Source organism: Ixodes scapularis, unplaced genomic scaffold, assembly GCF_016920785.2.
Source record: "Ixodes scapularis isolate PalLabHiFi unplaced genomic scaffold, ASM1692078v2 PGA_scaffold6__148_contigs__length_123643588, whole genome shotgun sequence".
In the NCBI taxonomy this organism is placed as follows: domain Eukaryota; kingdom Metazoa; phylum Arthropoda; class Arachnida; order Ixodida; family Ixodidae; genus Ixodes; species Ixodes scapularis.
Window position 1 is genome coordinate 121,939,303 of NW_024609881.1, and position 19,988 is coordinate 121,959,290.

The window sequence follows — 19,988 nt, forward strand, 5'->3', positions numbered from 1 at the left end:
TGCGAGTCGACCTTCTTTGCACCACTTAAATGTACATTAATGTCTAATTGAAAAAAAAAAAAAAATACAGCAGCGAAAGAGCGAGAAGAAAACAAGGGTCTATAGACATTTGAATAAATAGGGTAGTCACGGTTGGTTCCCGTGCAGCTGTCGATCGAAAGAGCGGCAAACTTCGACGAAACTCTGGTTCCCCTCTGGTTCCTACGCCGCTATAGAGCAGTGTCACCTTGAAAGCGTGAGTGTAGGCTTTTAGAATATTTTTGGGTGGTTGTTTTCGTAGTTTATGATGTTAGTCTCGAGTTTGGGACGTTCATTAAACTTGAGGGACGCATTTTTATTGGTAGACGCGTTAGTGGATATGCTGGTTCTCGCGGGCGTTTTACGGAAATTATATTTACGGGCTAAACAAACTACTTAATGTAAAATGGGGAGAGGAGAGGGTTTGTTCATATGAAGTCTTGCACTATGATTCACTTTTCAACCATTTTTTAATACCCATTGTAAATGAAACCTAGTCTGACTAGAGCCTTATTTAACTTTGTTCCTTTTATGCCCTCTCTATTCTTACCACAAACGGTAATAAGTAATATGCTCGAGTATCAAAGGGGAACCCTCGGTCACTATCATGAATGAACTCATTCAGATGCAATCACTTTTTCATTCGCGACTGATGCGCTAACAAATGTTGGCATCTGCTCCAAAAACTTCAGTGGCTGCCCCAAACCAATATTTTGCCCGCAACAGAACCTGCTACAGAAGGTCAAATGCCACTTCCATCACTGCATTGAGTGAATGTCTTAAATGCCTACTCAATTAGAATTGACATTGAAAGCTTCCTGCAAACCGCATACTTCAGTCGTAGTTACATGAATATTTTTGCCTCTTGCAAAGTCTACTCAGCATAGTGCTAAGATGGTCACAAACTGGAAAGAACACAAAAGCGATGAAAACAGTGTGCATTGTCTTCTTCTTGTTCAATCTTTCTAATAGTTTTCTAATGTAGTTGTCAGATTATTAGAGGCTTTCAGAAAGGACTATATTGGCCCTCCAATTGTTTTGGCATTCCCATAATGAGCTCAGCAACTTGGTCAAAACAGTTAGTCCTTTTTATTTTTTTCACAATCGTGAGACATTCTTGTCCACAAAGAAAAAAAAAAAGCAGGTTATTTTTCTAAAAAAGATTGGCTTGCAGTCATTGCATTGCACTTCATTTTAGTTTTGTTTTGTTTGTTAAATCTGCACTTCAGAAGGCTGCTTGTAATAGTGGCACAAGTTCCAGAGTAAAGGTTTTTTATGCCCACCATTGAAACTTCTCCTGTGCTATCCAAAGAGACGTTTCTATCCATCTTTGACAAAACAAATCCCTGAACCAGAAGAGCGAAGTGGCAGAAGTCATGATCTGATGACATAATAAATAGGAAGTGTTTGTTTCTAAAAAAAGATTGACTTGTTTGAAGGGTTCTTTGTTGTTGCTGCATAGTGGTGTAAGGGTTTTCCTAATGGCGGCGTCTCCCTTGCAGTGGCAGCAGTGGGAGTCCCAGCTACAGCGATGCCGAGGAACGCTTCGAGTGCGATGGAGAGGAGGAGGACTTTGGAGTCATGGACATTGGCAGGCCGTCCCTCAGGTACGCTTTCCTCAAAGTTTCGTCCCCTTCTAATGTCCCATAAGCTTAGCGAAAAGCATAAAACAACTTGAACTTTAATTTTAATTTTTGTTTGTAAATATGACCACTGTCAATCTGATGCGACGTCCGATAGTTGGTTCAACTCTGAGGGCATCCTATCCTAATTTCCTGCATTATATGCTAAGGGGTAAAAGTGTGCCCGCTAATGCAACAGGTTTGACCATTCTTTTGGGAGACAGAAGTTACAGGTTTATTGCGTTGGTGGGAACACTCGGAAAATGGGTAGACATCTCCGTCAATCTGGAGCAGTCATAAATCTGTGTCACCGTAAATTGAGACATCATTGTGATTGTGGGACACATTTCCTTGGGACTAAGTCATAGATCGGGACAGATGCTGTAGTTAGACAGGTTCAAGGAACAACGATGTAGTCGTCAGAGTCGTGCAGGTGTAGGAAAGGACTTGCTTTGTCCAATTGGGGTTTCTTGAGGTTGGTAGTGTCAAGTCGCAAACTTCTTTTTAGCCACGATATGTTGCATGTGGAGCATGCATAACATGCTCTGTTCCGCCAACATCTCTAACTTTCTGTTGCAGTTCAGACAGTTTTCGAAGTCAGGGCAGCGGCGGCTCCGGGAGCGGCCGACGTCAACTGCCACAACGAAACTCCTGGTTACGAACTAGTCTTAGGCGATCGGGGTGAGTAGGCATCCTTTTACCCTGCTCTGGAACCATTATTTCTTACAAGAAACTAAGTTCTGGGAATTTCTACACAACCTCTGCACGATGGCATCATTGTTGAGGTGGCATCGAAAGAAAACCACAGTTGCCAGCTCTGCGTTACATTGTTTGTGCCGAAAAAGCTGGGAATATCAAACCGTAGTCAGCGGAGCTGCAAGTATAAAGTAAGCTTGTTTTTAATTAAAAAAAGAGGCAATATTTCGCAGCAAAATGAACCGTAATGTCTCGCATTTACATATGGTCTTAACCTATCATGATGTGGTAAAGTGGAGTGGCAGCAATAATGGGGTTCGTGGCTCTCTCTGCAGTTGAATAAAACGAGTCCAAGTTCAATCTCGGCTTAGCCTCGAAAACTCCCCAGGGGTGGGACTGGCATTATGTGGCATTTCCTACTGCTAATCTTTTTTACTTTTTGATCTCTCTTCCTCCAGGTCAAACAGGAAACAGTCCAGTCCATTGGGAGGGTACGTGCCCGAGAGTCACTTCCTATTGTTTGAAGAAAAACGGAGGGAGGAATGCCGGCAGTTTCCCGCTTGTAGACATAAGGGGCCTGTTTACTGGACTGCATCCTCGGCTGCACCAACTAGAGCAGAGAGCGTTTAGGCACTCTGTCGTATGTTTTCTCTGCACTAGCCTAAGTATCCCGCCCCTCGCTGCATGTTTATATACGGCACGTATCGCACATTATCACTAGCATTCGAGCAAACTCAATTCAGATTTGCGCTGCTAGCTTTTTTTTTTTTGCATACCCTCAATTGGATTTTTGTTTTGTTTGTATGAGTTTTGGTTGCAGTTTATGAAAGTTTATTTATAATTTGTTGTAGTGTCTCAGATTCCTCGATGATCTCTTTCCAATGACGAAATTTTCCACCTTAGAGCAGAGGCATCATACACCATTCTAAGACTGGCCAACTTGCTACCGCCTAGATTCCTCCATGCAGCAAAGCTTACTATATTTTCCCGGTGTTTCTGTCAGGGTTTGGCCAGTGTGCCACTTTATGGATGTTCATATTGTGAGGAAACTTTGTCTGCTTGTCAATGTTAGCTGCACTCAAACACTTGCCTCACTCACTTCATCACTTACCTGGCTCACTCATTCATTGGGGTGTATCATGATTGCCCCGCGTGCAGGGTCCCTGTCGCAAAAGCCTTGTGTCATTAGCCCCACGTTTCAAAAACCCCGCGTTAAATTACCCCGGCCTGTATTCCCCTTCTGCCAAAAGTCCCGTCCTCACTGCCCCCGTCCCACCCTCTTTGCGCTTAAACCAGCACTGTTCTACGTCTTAATCTAAAGAATTGAGTCTACAAAGGTTTTTTTTTTAAGTTAAAGAAACAACAAAATGAGGTTAACTTGAACCGCAGAAACACTTCGAATGATGTACAAATAGCCAATTGCGTAAATCTGCATAACCAGCGACACACCCCGCTGTCATGGAGGTATTCCCAGACGTAGAATTATAGACCGTATCTACCTAGATGGATAAAAATATTTTTGGAGCGACGCAAGAATAGAACTGGTGTTTGGTGCTGTATACATAATAGTAAGTACGGCGTCATGAGCTGTGGGTTGGCATTTCTGACAGAACCCACTTCGTCGGAACTGCGATTCCATGCGTGCGTGCTTCGGAGTCGATGACAGCGTTGGTTCGATGCTTATTCATAAAAACTTGTTTTAAATGTTTTGCCGTTGACTGATATTTTCTGTTTGTTCTCACTTCTGACGTCACAAGACGTGAGTGCGTACAGCATCTACGCCTGAGTTACGGGAAGCTTTATTCAGTCATGCCTTACTACTTAAATCCTCAATACGGCTTGATTATGTTACACAAGCCATGCACACTTACTGTGGGTTAAAAAGCAGAATGCTCCTCCCTCGCGCTGAGGACCCGGTCACTTGGCACCGGGGGATTCGCGTCATGGGCTTCCGAAACTGGGGCTTTTGAAAGTGGGGCAAGAAGGCCGGGACGTTCGCCTCGAGGCTTTTGACATCGGTTGCTTTCGTGCACCACCCATTCATTGAGCCACTCACCACCTGTCTCACTCTCTCGCTCAATCCCTTAGGACACTTGGGATGCTTCAGTGTAGTTTCCGCACCTGCAATTCCACAACAGTGTTCTTCACATTTCATAGCTTACAAGAGGTTGTAGCACCGTGTAGTACTGTTATTTTGGAGTGCACTTGCTAGAGGTCGTGAATAATTGTTGCCAAATGGTCTCTGCTTTAGCTGCCAACAAATGGTAGCGAGCAAACGGTATTGAGCAAACGGTATTAAGCATACAATGGCCAACAAAGGGTTGCCAACAAATGGTAGCCAACGAACTGTAGTCAGTAGTGCTCCTGCCAGCAGCAGCCAACCAACAGTAACCAAATGGTCTCTGCCCTAGTTGCCAACAGTAGTCAAGTGCTCTCTGCTCTGGTTCCAACATAACCCGAATGCTCTCTGCTCTTAGTTGCCAGTATTAGCCAAATGCTCTCTACCTCAGTTCCTTTAACAGAGGACAGTATAGCTGCCAGACGCTCTCTACTCTAGTGGCCAACAGCAGCCAGTAGTGCGCCATCCGTCGAATGCGCGTCGTGCAGGGAGCCCTTCCAGAGCCTGGGCAGTAACCCCACGCTGGTGGTGGGCTGCCGCAGCTCGGGCTGCTTCGAGGCGGAGGATCTCCAGTCGCTGAGCGAGCGCCAGCAGTGCGTGGACGACCTGAGCGACAAGGTGCTGCAGCTGCAGAGCCAGGTGTCTGCCCTGAGCGACAACCTCACCTCCAACGGGGACCTCTACCGGAGGGTCAAGCAGGAGAACGCCTCCCTCGTGGACAGGTCTGTTCTCGAGCCTCAACCTCTTCCAACGCAGAATGTCTTTAAGGGTCCCCCGAGAAAGTGTGACGGAGTGCCACGGGAATTCCCATTACGAAATGTCTAACACTACATACATCAGAGGACAATCTGCACAAAAGACTCCATGATTGAGAAGAACAATATCCTAAGCGCGCCCCATCGGGAATCGAACCCACAACCCCACGATCGTGAGCCTGACATTCTACCACTGCATCATTTAGTGGGTAGATGTAATGCATGCTGGCTCTATCTCTACCATGGTGGTCTTTACTCACTGTTCAAACGCGAATGCCGGCGTGTACGGCCGGCGTTCCTATTCGAACATCTTATGGGAAGAAACAAGAAATCCAAAATGTGCCCACCATCAAATAAAAAAAGGACCGAGTTTGCAATAAAATAGCATGCTATAACTAGGCTGTGCACTTTCCAGTTTTAACCGAAAAACACCAATGAACGTCTGCCGGTGATGAAAATGAAAAATCTGTTGAAACCAAAAAATGCCAGTGTATGAATGCTTTTGCCCCGACTAAAACCGGAAGACACCGATCGTTGAATGTTTCCGCCCTAGGGACGGCTATTTTCTTCTGATTTCTTGCCCCGTAGAGGTTCGTGAAACGTGTTATCTCGGGGGTCATGCGTCCTTCCAGTGTCAGTTCAGAAATCGCTGTGGTTTTTGGAAGAACCACAGCGACCTCCGGTGTTTTTCGGTTTTAATCGGGGCGTAAACGTTCATCCACCTCTGTTTTTCAGTTTTAACCGATTTTGTGTTTGTCACCGGCGGATGTTATCGGCATTTTTCGATTAAAACCGGAAAGGGCACAGCCAAAATATACGCAAAACATCCTGCATAATGAGCGAATAACAACATTCTCGTTTATTGGAGTGCCCTGCAAGCAAGAGGTATGGGAAGGATTCGCGAATTTTTGGGTTGGATGTTCAGACCTGCTAGGCCTGCTCAACTAATTCGTTTATTCAGTAAGCCTCTTATATACGCTTTGAAACCAATGTCGTCACTAAGCGACACAACAAAGAAAAAATGGAAAGGAAAGAGATTTTGTTTCTTTGTTGTGTTGGTTTGGTTGGTGACGACCTTGGTTTACTAAATAAACGTATTAGCCGAGTTTGAAACGTTGTCTGACTGACTTCTTTCACTCTCTAGTTTTCGTTGTTTCAAGTTTTTTCACACCCAGTCTCAGGTGTTTTAACAAAATGGTAGCACTACAACTAGCTTTTCGGGGTGTCAAATACATTTAATCAATCAATCAATAAATGTTTGGTTTTCTTGTGCTAAAAAGAAATGGCTATGCACAACTTCCCTCGCAATTCAATTTGATTACATTGAATGTAGTTGAGCTCTTATTAAACTTTGTACTTGGCATCTTTTTAACAACTTTACGAATGACCGAAATGTTTTTTTTTTTTTAAATATTGTTTGTAGGCAGTTAGAAAACGAGTGGTCTACATTCCTACAAAATACTGCAAAATCACCCAGTTTCTTTGCAATTTTATTATACGGAAAGTGAATTTATACCCCTTTTTGTAATGCCTCACATGGAGGTCCTTAAGGTAATAAAATGAATGAATGAAATGAAAGTCACAAGAGCCTGAAATTTTATGCAATCGTCTGGGAGCTTTCTTGCCCACTCTTTTTAAATAACTACTTTCAAGCTCTGCAGTTATTGTAATCATTGTCACACGCGGATATGCATGCCGTGGCATTTTCTGCCCTCAAAATTGTCGTCTGCTCGCGGCACTGCTTCCCATCGTCTGTTATTCGCCGTCACGGTTCGTGTCGTTGTCTGCCGCTGTTGTAGCAAACGCGTTTCCGCGACCGGAAGCACCCAGCCGCAACAGCGAAAAACGAAAAATCAAATATAAAGTAACCGATGCGCGTCAGCAGCAGGACAGGTAGTACGCACCGAAACCAGTTCAAAAGGATCGCTCGGGGGCGAGGAGGGGAGTTTGTGTCACGACTTGCGCAAAAACGAATCTATACACACACAAGCGAAACCGAAACGAACGCACAAACCAAAAACCAAAATGGCGCTGGGCGACGGGGCGCGTCGTGGGAAGGAAAACCCGATGCGAAGTCGACCCTTTTATTCTTTTTTGTTTTATCTTTGCGAGTTGGGCTCTGCCTGTTCCCGAGTAGGTGGAGCGTTTCCTAGGAAACGTTACGGACAGTTGTGCGCGGGTCGCTGGCGAGGTTTTCGGGCGCGTTTTATGCGCTGGCAGTGCGTCGGGATATCGTCTGCCACGGTGCGATGTGTTGTCGTCTGCTACTGCGTTTCGTGTGACGAGCCTGACAGTTCGATCGGTTTTTCTGTCCTCTTCGGTAAGTGCAGACCGATTTTTGTGTCAAGGACGACCCACATTTTTGTTCTTCGTTCGCTGTCGTGTATCTAGAATGACTGGTTCGAGTTGCAGCGGGTGGAGCGGCCGGAATGGCTATTTTGCATTCCTGTGGGCCGCGGAGCCGAGTGAACGCCCGGTCAGGTTGTCGTGGACGTTAGGCTTAATACGGCATGCCGCCAGCGTGCAGCCTACGTGAAGGTGTTGTAGACGTCGAAACAGCGGGAACGGGTTAACTTTTGCTTCAATCAATATCGTGTAATTGTATACTTGCATAGGTTAAAGTTGGTTTCGATTTGAAGGATCGACCGGACATCGACCGGCGGCGCTGCAACGATGACGATGTTCCTGCCGGTTTTAAAGATCACGTCAATTTTTAGTTTCGTTTTTGCTCTAGACTGTTTAATCCTTACAATATCTTTCGGAGCTGTTGTCTGTCATATGGCTTAAAGATTAGCGCAGTTTTTAAATATTCTTCGTAGAATAGATTGTATTTTTCTCGGTTTAGAAAAAAATCAGTGTAGCGAGTCTTCATAATCCGCGTACAGTTCCGAGATAGTGGAAACAATCGGCCTCGGGCAATCTGTACGACGAATTTAATCTTACATAATGCTTACGTTCTATTTTCTCCTTATCACGCGTTCCTCTATCTCGCAAGAGGCCTCTGTTGCGCCACAGCTTTCAAGTGCACCATTCGATCCAAAAGTCAACATCAAGTCCATTACTAACTGCACAGCCTGGTCGTGATATAAACTACTGCGCGGACAGCTATAGAGGCCTTACCATTATATAACCCCCATTTTCGAAGTCGGCAGCTGAGGCACTTCATCATATCCGACTGAATACCTCTACAGGGGAAGGGGGAGCGTACGTCACATTTTATTGTGTGGATGTTGGCCAGCATCTTGAGTTGTGGTAATGACTCTTGGACTGAGGTTGCCTCCTTCTTTCAATGCCTTATGGCCCATTGTTGAAGGGTCGGCCAGTGCCAAATCTCTTTTTTTGCTAGATGTTTCTCTCTTTCTCTCTTATCTGCCATTGGCATTGATTTGGTTCCTCTCGGATACTGTTCTCCAGTCGAGTTGGAATTTTTTGTTACTAGATTTAACCGAGCATAATTTGAAAGATTGCAGTTTGGTTTTCGCAGTGTCAAAATGCAGTGCATGACGAGATACCCAATTTTTGTGTCTAATAATAGTTGTAGTAATATCTTAAATCGCAATGAAAAAAATAAATACATGTCTAGCACAGACCTACTCTAGAACTGCTGAATATAACCCTGCCATTTAGGTGTTCAGGAGTATGTGGCAAAAGTTTTAGAATGTCGAGCTGTTGAATAAAGAGGACAATTTCATATTTGAGAGTAATATTATTTAGGTCATGCAGTGATGTCAAAGTAATAAAGCAAACTTGCTGCATGCATGTAATACTTGAAAGTGCATTTAAAGGGACGCTGACACCCCCCCAAAATTTTTTTAATCTTTTCATCACGCGATTTATTATGGTGTCGGAATACTGCCCAATTAATATTTTGCTACAGAGTCACATATTTTTTTAATAAAACCAAAAAACGCAACGGCTCGAAACCGAAACCGAAACTCCCACAGAGAAGTGGAGAGGATAGAGTGGAGTGGTGGAAGTCACGTGGCTACACCCGACCGTGCGTTTTTTTTTTTTTTTTTTCTCAGCACATAGCAGACGAATTGCATTCGTTTGTTGTGCGATTCCTTTCCAGTTATGTTTGTTCTGCTCACTGTTCTGTACTTCAAAATGAGTTGTTTTGTATATTTAAGTGTTGGCAATTAGTAGTGAGTGCCCGTGGTGAATTCCCGTGATCGGCTCCGAAAAGAATACTCCCAAGAAGTTGCGGGAAGGGCTGCCTCACATGTCCTGCATCTGAAAGTGGCATTGTGCGGCAGAGTGCACAAGTTTCCGAAAGATCAACGGTTCGGGATCAATGGCTGGCTGCAATTCCCGTAGAACGGTTACGCGAAGCTCGGAAAGCGGACGCTACCCGATTCATATGCTCCTTGCATTTTGTGGAAAGTGACTATGTTGAGTTCGCAGGTGTCAAAAATGGAATCCCATACCATTTAGTCCACAACAATTTTTTTTTTAGTGATAATTGTAAGAAAAAGAAATGTAAACATCGCAAAATGCTTGACAAAAAAAAAAAAAGGTACACTTACACCAGGGATTGAACCCAAACCCTCTGCGTGTGAAGCAGACGTCTTTCCACTGAGCTACTGAAGGAACTCTTTCCGGCGTAGTAATGAAGCGGGTCAACTGTATGTCGGAACTTTGCTGCCGATTTCCCTTTCATACATGCACTCCCGGCTTGAAGTTGGGCAGCACCACGCATATGCCACATTCGCACCTCGTAAAGAAACCGTACGCGTGCGTATTCAACCCGAAGTACGCACTTCGTGCTTGACGTTTGTGCGAACAATGTCTTTAGCTTCGAGAAGAGACGACGACTCGGCGACGTCTTCGTACAATCGGCTTGCTGGTCGGGCGTGTCGTACGGGATGAATATCAGTTCTTTGGATCGGTCCAAAATTTCTCTTTCGAAGGAAGACAGAATTCGCCGGTACCGTGAACGACAGTTCTGAAGTAGAGGTCCAACGGCCGTCGTTCGCTGCCATCCGCTAGTCCCACGATAAGCGAAACGATGCCGTGTTGAGAATTATGCAGTGAACGCACAGAATGCTTCCAGTTGTCTGTGCTACGTTTTTTTTTTTTTAATCAACGTATTTTCAGCTTTTTAGAAGCCACAAAAAATGGGTTTCATATTTTTTTTCTATTTTTAATATTGACTGTGTGCCTTCGATGACCCATGACTTTGATAAAATTTGGTGGTCGCGTCGAAACCTTAGAAAACGGCCCATGACCACGGAAAAGAGAGTGCACGCGACTCAAACCGGCCAGTTCTCGATTGGCGGTATTCGGGTGGAACGAAACCGAATTTCGAGCCCCAAATTCCGTTCCGAGTAGTTGGGCTTTCATATGTCACATACAACTAAAAACCTCGGCGAGCATAAATACCCTGTCAGCGTCCCTTTAAAGTACTGGAATTATGAAGATACTATTCTGTTAGATAATTTTTTCAGAAAACAATTCTTCGGTACATTGGTATTGTAAGACCACTCGTCCTCTAGTAGGTGCCTACCAAACAGAGAAAGTATGAGCTGGTTCCGGTATACTGCAGAAATGTTGCCCCAGCGCCACGATAGAAAAGCTATTTAACCATATCCATAAATTTTGAAGTGCATGGTCAAAACATGGACTGTTGCACCGTTAAATGCCAATTTCACAGTCATGGCCAAACTGCCATTGCTGCAAAATGGCAATTGGTTCGTACACAAATGCATGCCGATTCATGCCACCGAATTCGAGGAAAGAACTGGAAACCCCCACTCGTAAGTGGACACTGCCGCATGTCATTAGCATAAATTTCCATTGTTCCGAAAATAACAGCCAGCCAATCGCTGTGCCATTGTTTCCTCGTTTTCACAATGGTGTCGGCGAGGTCGTTATTTCTTTGAAGACAAACTTAAAATGGCCAATTCGGCTCGTAATGTGTTTGCCCTTCATGATGCAGGACTCTAACAACCATCCTTCTTCTCAATTAAAGCTTGCTTTTGAAAAGTACTTGTGAAAAACCTAAATTATTATCTAGTTCGGACTGTTCTTGGATCGAGCTTTCGTCTTTTATTTTTTGTTTTGTTATCTTCACCCCCACGAAACGGAAGCTCCCAAGGGCTCGATGACACGCCTGCTGCAGTGTTGTCCCCTTAGTGTCTTCGGCCTCAAGGCCGTTCCCAAGAGCGTTGCGTGTTTGGAGCTGCAACTTCTCGAGTTGTGGACTGCGATTGTGTGGAACTTGATGACAAGGGAGCTACGGTGTATGTGCAAGTCTCTCCACGTTTGGGCGAATTCGTTTCTGCCAGCTCGTGTTTGTATTGTATCCGAGCAAACTTTTGTTGTTCTTATTGGATTCTGTTTTGGATGTCCGGACCTTCCAGGATCCACACGTTGGAGGAGCAGATCCGGGAACTGGAGATCAAGTCTGACGAGCGAGTCCACGAGGAGGAGAGGAGGCTAAAGGATGCTTTGGTGAGCGAAGAAGAAATCGGTATCCTACAAGCTCGTAGACATTACCGAGGGAATGCGACAAAAAGACTCGAGTTTGTCAGCGCCTGCGGTTTCAACTTTCCTTTGACCTTTTTATTAACTCGGCCATCCGTTGCCCGATTTGCCGTCAATCGCCTACCTCCGCCTGCCGTTGGTTTCTGCCCGTTTTAAAGTCACTGCATCGACTAGGCGATGCGAACGCGAGATCCGCCTCGAAAATTCTATCTTTCCGCACTGTCCGACGTCCATTTTACGTCGATTGTGAAGCGAAAACAATTGATGTAGTCGTGGTTGTGTGCACCGACTGAAAACCAAGTTTTACGAGGCACTTGGTGAACCCTGTCTCTTGACTAGAGCACAAAGTGGTGCATCGTGTAGCTTCTGTCACACGATTGGAGCCATCAACTAGAGACTGACACGCATGCCCGATTGTCATTTTGAGACGACTGCAATTCATTTGGCTAGTACGACATCTACATTTTCCTTGCAAAGAGCTTTCCGAGCGCTTGCTTCGCATTTGGCGAATACTCCGGGACCTCAGTCTAATGTTTTTACTATGGGGGGCTCTTCCTGGTACATGTGGCCGCGGTGGTGACCGTTGGCCGGTCTTGCCCGCAGAGTCGGCAGGAGCGGGAGACGAGCGCCGAGCTGGACCGGTGTGCGTCCCGGCTGCACTCGCTGCAGCAGGAGCAGCTGTCCCTGCAGGAGGAGACCCTCAGGCTCAGGGGCCTCGCAGACCGGCTCAAGCAGGAGAAGGCTCAGGTGGGCCACAGGAAGAATCGGCAGTCTTGGTGTCGCGCAACATGATGGCAACGTCGTGATGTCATGTCGCAGTGTTACGTGACGTCGCAACATAACATGGCTTGACGTGACAATGTCACGTCAAGTGTCGCCTAACATTACACAACTATGTGAGTTGACGGCAGGTCACATTGCGTAACACCGCGATGCTATGCAGTGCCGCACGCCATCATGGTGTCGTGTTGCATCGCAGTGTCACATGCATCGCGGGGCCGTGCGACATAATGGTGTTGCGTGCCATTGTAAAAGACCTCTAAATGCTACGCATTTAAGCACCTTTGGGACAACATTGCAGTGTCACGGGACACTGATGTGATCGAGGCTATGTGCCGTGGGCAGAAAATCCTTAGGGCTGGTCCTATGAATGCTACACATTAAATAACAACTGAGAAACAACACTGTAGTGCTTTTTATTTTTTCTGTTCTCGTTTTTAGTTCGCGTCTTGGATATACACTCGAAGCAGTACTACCAACTAACCATCTTTTTTATCTTTGATTTTTCAGATTTCAAATTTATTTGACATTGATTTTTACCAGATGTCGGGAGTGCTTAAAAAAAGTCACCAAGGTGTGACTCGACTGGGTTTGCACTCACCCCCCCACCCTTTCAACAAGAAATAGCGGAATATCGTTCATAAAATAGTTATGCAATAAGCACTCAGAATAACATCGATATGTATAAGCAAAAGCGAGACAGAAAACGTGTGTTCAAATATACCGCAAAAACACAATGTATAGGAAGAATAATTGACGTGAGTAAAGTTAGGTGACAAGTGCAAAAAGACACAGGTTCATAGTTTACTCGGTCTCCCCATAACTTTGCAAGCATTGAAGGCTGCGGTCTCGGTGAGCCAATTTGCACTTCGGAGGGAGATGCGCAACTATGCTGTCTCACTACTAGTTGCGTGCAGTAATGCGAAAGCCTCTGACAGAGGAGGAAAGCCGCTTCTGTAAAAATTTTGAGTGATTGGTTAATCTTCTAGGGCGAGGAAGGTGAAAATTAGTATGTGCAAAAGAGTCCCTGTAAGGTCTTCTCCAACAGCTTGGGTTACAACCCTGGTCCTGTACCTTTGGTATGGGCTGTCACATGCTTTGCCTTCGTCGCTCCAATTGGCTCGAAGGAGCCCTCCACTCTTTGCCAAGTTAAGGGAAAACAAAGTATAGCAATTGGGAGAAATGAGTGACGATGACGACTTGCAAGGCAGCGATGGATTTCTATGGTTGGTGCATGTGCGAGGAACGTTTGCCTCTTTGCAGGTGGTGGACCAGCTTGAGCAGGCGCAGGCCGAGCTTTGCCAGCTGCGGGAAGAGCACCGGCACGTGCAGGAGCTAGCGAGGAGGGAGCGGGAGGATGCCCTGCAGCAGAGGGCCCTGCATGCGCAGCTGCTGCAGGACATGGGCAGGGAGCTGGAGGAGCTCAGGAGGCTGAGGACCGACCGGGACGGGCGCCCCCGCAGCCCCAGCCTGCTCGACCTGTTGCCCGCACGCTGCCGGGAGCTCGAGGCTCAGCTCCAGGCGCTCAGGGACGTGAGTGCCCGCTTCTTTGTTCGTTTATTCGTAATTCGAGGGTGAACCAACTTTGACGTTCGTGTTTGTATGGCGTAAGATCGGTCTGCCATTGAGGTGCGGTGGCGCTGGCTTAAGCCATAGACGGAAAATTTAGCCCGAGCCGTACCACCGCTAGCCTGGGGTCTTTATGGCATGTTGCGCAGTTGCGACGCACGACCGCGTGTTGACACGATGCTCGTCCAAATAACAACGGACAGGAGTGGGAATTGATCCCCTGGGTCCTGCACAGCACGAGCTTTTGCTCCACGTGCTCGGAACTGCAGTGTTCTCTTGGCGACTGTGTGTGTTATGTGTCATGAGGAAGGGGGTATATTTAGAGCACAGATATCGAGTAGATAATTAATGCTTAAAGGACACATGCAAAGGAAAAAAACATTTTTTTTAGACAGCTTACATGGAAAAAGGATGTCATAAAACGATTTTACAACGAAGAAAAAAATTTTTAGAGCTATATTTACGGCGCTATACGAATTTGTAGTTGGCGCTCGCAAGAGCCGCCGCTGGTCACGTGGTAGGCCCGCGCGCCGCCGCACGCTGAGCGTTGTGCGAACGCCGCTTCAACGCGTTTCTCCACGCTGCCGTCGCCGTCGTCTGACCGGCGCACAGGTCTATCACGTCTGCTTGCGCTTTTTCAGGAGTTTCCTTTGGACTCTAAAAGTTACTTATTCATCTTAGTTTTTTGTTATACTTCAAACAAAGATGAATAAGTTACTTTTAGAGGCCACAGGAAGCTTCTGAAAGAGCGCAAGCACCACGTGATAAATATGGACCAGTCACGTGACAAATAAAGATTACTTTTCCGCAGCACCCGCGGGCGCCAACTACAAATTCGTTTTGCGCCGTAAATATAGCTCTAAAAATTTTTTTTCTTCGTTGTAAAATCGTTTTATGGCGTCCTTTTTCCATCTAAGCCGTTTAAAAAAAATGTTTTTTTCCTTTGCATGTGTCCTTTAAATATGCAATGAACAAAAATAGATATGTGCAAAGCGTTGCCCAGATCGAATTTAATTGCTCTCCTAATATTTAAGTAAACGTTTCTTCCTAAAAAAAAGTGGAGCTTGCACGGCAGACACTGTCGTCTCCCAACCATCTCTGACTTGTGCGTGTGCTCTCCCAGGAGAACAAGGCGTTGCGCGAAGCGAACGAGGAGCTCCAGGCTCAGCTGTTGAGCTCGCACGTAGAGGAGGGGAGGCACCTGGTGGGGCACGTCAACAGCCCCGACTCCCTGGCTGCGGAGTTCGACACCCTCGACACCCTTTCCAAGGACAAGGTGGGTACGAGAAACACTGAGGGAAAGATCCACCACGTTCTCGCGCATTTCGGCTTCTTCGGAATACGGGGGAGAATGCACGGCTCCCACGGGCAACAGAAAAAGACGGTTCTCAAACGACACTTGTTTTGCGCAAACTTTAGATTCACCATAAGAACCACGATAGATTCACTTTCCACAGTAGGCAATGCGCGTCTAGCGTTTCGCCAGTTCCGTTGCTTCTTTTTTGAGAGTTACACAGAGTGGACGTGTTACGAAAAGGTGCGTTCTAGGAAGCTTGTAAACAGACTTTGGTTTATAATGTTGATCAGTTCACTGGCGAACCTTCTTTAACCTCCGGTGAAATTTTGATAGGTTGAGAGGTTCTTCTGGCAACACTGCAAACCTGACGTCAAATGTTATAATATGGAAGCAGTACAGCTCGTTCCGCGCAGGTTACAAGAAGTTTTATGGAGTCAAATGAATGCTGGGGAAGCTCGTACAAGCAAAACAAAATTTGAATGTCAGTTTGGGCATAACATCTAACGTTTCGTCCGCTCATGTCACCCTTGTCTCGTTCGTTCTCTCGGAACCATCGTGACCGATGTGCACAGTTACAATTTTCCGCGTTCCGCTCATGTCTTCCTCATTGTGCACGAGCAATAGGCCTTTTTCAAAATTACTCGAGCTCCAAGGAGCGTGCTGCGAGTGTTTATTTATGCACGTTGTGCGTTCTTGTGTCTGAAGCAGTAACGGTCGTAAAGCGAAACTCTGAACATGCGTGGCACTTTTCACGCGCGTGTGTCAATGCCTTAATTTGGTCATTTACTTATTTTGTATATGCTTAAGGCACGTGCAGCACATGTTTCTTTGTTCTCTGCATGCTTGTTGGTGCTCGGGTTGTTTGACAAAAGGTTTAGTGTCTCCATTGAGTGTGCCTTTTTCTAGTCACTTCTCTTTATATAAAGTTAGCAGCCGTGATTTTGCAAAGAGAGTATGAGCATTTAATATATTAAATGTAGTTTCGATTTGGTTGCGAGTTGGACAGATTCCTTGTCGTTGATGGTTTTGTGTGCAGTGTTGACGCGCTATGCAGTCTCTTGCGTCCCTCTTTTACTCGCATATTGAATAGCAAAAAAAAAAAAAAAATATTGCACTGGCACAAACTTTTTATCGTGTGGGCTATTTTAAAACTGTGTTTTGGAGAGATCATCATTTGTGGGGAGAAACTCGATTTCAAGGAGAGGGGCTAGGTTAGGAGTTTACACTAAAGTCAGCGTTTGTCGGAAGGCGAAAAACCTTTTCACTTGCACGTGAAACTCCAATGTGTAGAGAATTTGCTGTGGAGATGGCTGGTGTTAATAGTTGCTTCTACTTTTTAACCCTTTTATCGCGTCTCCAAACGGAAAGATTGCATCCATGAAGTCCGTGAGTACTGCGACTTAAGAATAAAGGAACTTGCGTGGTATATGGAGTTTACAGAGGTGGAGTTTTTAGAGAATTTAAAAAATACGAAAGCTGCGGGGAAAAAACGAAGCTTTTAAAGGACTGCGGGAAAAAGTTGACGGTTCTGATCAGGAGTGTAGGGAACATGAGTGAGTTGCATGAGGCAGTTGGAGAGTTTTAAGTAAGCGTGGGAAAAATGTACAACTTTTAGGGAGCACAGGGGGAAAAAAGGAAAGCATTCGAGGGAGTGCAGAGAAAAAAAGCAAAAAAAAGCACGGAGAAACTTGCAAGAAAAAACAAAAACGTTAAAATCTCAAAACTTTTTTTCTTTGACTGTTACACATAATGGTCATATTATACACATACTGTAAAACCTCTAGTTTTCCGAGATTATTTTTTGTGAAGTTAGCATTCGTCGCTGTTGTCACTGTGGGTGGTCGGACAATAGAGGGTGTACGCGTTCTTGGATGACGATTTGTGCCACGTGAGGCGAGGCTTTTGACCCTGCGCGGCGTACGATCACCAACAGTGGCGCGGCAACGTCCCGTTTCAGCTCATCGACACCGTGAAGCACGAGAAAGAGGACAACGTCCGCCTGCGCACCTACATCGACAGCATCCTTCTCAACATCATCGAAAATCATCCCCAGCTGCTGGAGGTCAAGCCCCCAAGCTGAGCCACGCCACTTGCACGCCGGAAACCGCAAGAAATCACCGTCTCACCCAGGGTGTAAGATAGACAGGTGGGGAAACGGCCCATAGAAACCTACCGCAGCGCCGTGACCGGATTGTGTACTCGTCTGCTTGCGGGTGGCTTGCGGGTACCCCCGATTTGCAACAGATGGCGCTGCGGCGAGAAGAAAAAAAAATCGGAATCGAATTTGCATGGAACTCTATGGGAGAGTGCGCAAAATAAACTGAGAGCACGACAGTCCTCCATTGAAAATCCACGAGAAACCTTCTCCATCCGTTTAATCGGTCGCCAGCGTTCGCCCACCTGGAGTTAGAGTTCGCGGTGCTCCACATAGATGGCGCCACAGAAAAAGAGAAAACAGAGGGGGACACAATCCGGTCGCTCATTTGGCTCTCGTTTCCCCACCTGTCTATCTTACACCCTGGTCTCACCGCTTCTGTGCTCGTTGCCGACGCCGGATGCCGTATTTGCGAGATTCCGAGCAGCCTCCTCGTAGAAAAACGGCGGCATGTAATCGGGCAGGAGATGCTTACGTACGTCCACGCAACGTGCATATATTTTTTTAAGTTTCGCCCGACTAGGATTTTATACTCTGGGGTGCTCGGATTTGCGCAAATATGGCCGTTGAGCACCATAGTTGCCGACGGCTTGGGAAACGCGGGGTATGGCACGTCCTAGGCACCCTCTTATCGCTGCGCAGCCGATGACGATGTGGCGCCGGCCGATATAAACCCTGAGGAATGAACTGCGAAGCAAGAAACGCAGCTCAATCAGGTACACCCCACGTTTTTTACGTTGTTGGTGAGCGTAAAAGAGGTTGTTTTAGGTACCTGAACTATGCACCGGATGTTCCATGATATCGGGCATAAATTTCACTAAACTCCTTAAAGGCTCGTCGATAACACACAAGGGTCATGGAGTCCGATACCAATAAAGAGAAGTTGTTGTCGGAGGAAACGAAGACTGTAAACGACTTAAGGCCCCTGGTGCCGTTTTCTGCAACACCTTGCGAATGCTAACGTGCGGTGCGTTCTCCGGGTGCCTAAAACTCTCTGTGCGAGACCTCTGGCCGCTACTCATTTCCATTCCATTGCAAATGCCTTCAAAAGATGCCGTCCTAAAACCTTTTCGGAGTCTGTCTCGAGACCGGTGAATCGTACTAACTGTTTTACAACCGACGAGTCGGAAAATGTTTTAAGCTTTTATAAAGCTCCAGCTTTAGGGCTCCACTGCCTCGTCACAATCACGTTTTTCGTCGCCTCGCGAGCGTGCCGGTTCTCTCGAGAGGACGTAGAAAGTTTCTGCACTTTGCGAAAGCCTTACGGCAATATGTGCAATGCACGTTAGCTGTTGTTTGAACGCTCTCGAGGTTCGAATATCGAATCGTTTCGGCGGGGTCAGAAACTGTGAAGACGTGCGTGCGTCGCATCGTCACAAATGCAATTGTGATAGGACGCTCATTTTTCTTTTTTCACAAAACTGCTTCAAGAGCTTGTTTGTCCAATACAGTCATCGTACGTCCACTGCCCAAGCACAGATCATGCGCGGTTTTAACCGCTAGTAATGTATTTGTATTGTTTGTGATTCGAGGTTTTTTTTTTTGTTTGTGCTATAAGTGTGGGCTTGTGACTAAATGTCGCGAGCAAGAAAAAAAAAATTAAATTTGTATGTACAGTTTGCACAACTCGAAGGTATATCGCGCTTTGTTTTCTTTTGAATATCTGCAAGAATTGTTTGCTGTAATTTTTTTATTTTGAACAATTACGAAATGCACGCACCAAAAATGCTCATTATACCAAATCGTCATAGTTTAATATATAGTAGGTTTAATATTCTTTGGACTACCTACTGGGCTTTTATAAAGGTGGTCTTCACCTTTTTTTTTTCCTTCATAACGCCTTGTTTTACAACTGAACTAGGTGCCTTTTAATGACTGAATGATGAATTTCACGAGGTGGGGCTAAGATGGAGCATCACCTTTAACTTCTGGAGCGCTATCTCAATATGACGGGTGTACCAATATGAAGAATGCTGCCGAATTCACGGTGCTTTCACCTAGCAAGTAGCATCTATTACAAAGTATGCGCACTTCCATGACATTTCAATCTTTTATAAAAAAAAAAACTCTGGAGCACCTTTTATGAACTGTGCTTTTCACTGGTATAGGAGCTGGGAAAACATTTTTTTTTAAACAATTTTAACTGCCCCAACAGTCCCATCCCATGTGCTACTGCTCTCTTTGTACATAGACTTCTGCCGCGGAGAGTGAGTGCGGGGGACCAACGTTTTGTAAATAAGTGCTTTGAGATGTCTCTAAAAATAAAGATTTAGGTTACTTTATTTTCATGTGGTGTTTCTTCGGGTGACGTTTGTTGCAAGTCTGAAACATGCAAATGGTGTTGCATCTGCGGAAACTGCTGAACGTTGCTGTAGCAGGCACCGCTCGCAAATGGATTGCAAATTTCTTGGCAGGCAGAGTCCAGAGACTTGTATTCCAAGGCGCCAAGTCTGAAGACCTAGAGATAATCTCGGGCACCGCCCAAAGCAGC

At 45.8% G+C, this 19,988-nt stretch overlaps 1 protein-coding gene across 1 annotated transcript in view; it reads left to right on the forward strand.

The window, feature by feature from the left end:
• Positions 1-19,779, forward strand: part of LOC8023137 (rab11 family-interacting protein 4A) — a 167,315-nt gene extending 147,536 nt beyond the window's left edge. Inside the window, exons 5-13 of the mRNA XM_042286136.1 lie at positions 1,521-1,625; positions 2,220-2,321; positions 2,795-2,827; positions 4,944-5,177; positions 11,573-11,663; positions 12,300-12,443; positions 13,740-14,009; positions 15,169-15,321; positions 17,300-19,779. Coding sequence (XP_042142070.1) covers positions 1,521-1,625; positions 2,220-2,321; positions 2,795-2,827; positions 4,944-5,177; positions 11,573-11,663; positions 12,300-12,443; positions 13,740-14,009; positions 15,169-15,321; positions 17,300-17,422 — 1,255 coding nt within the window. The 3' untranslated portion in view covers positions 17,423-19,779. The remainder of the gene's footprint in view (positions 1-1,520; positions 1,626-2,219; positions 2,322-2,794; positions 2,828-4,943; positions 5,178-11,572; positions 11,664-12,299; positions 12,444-13,739; positions 14,010-15,168; positions 15,322-17,299) is intronic.
• Positions 19,780-19,988: the final 209 nt, after the last annotated feature.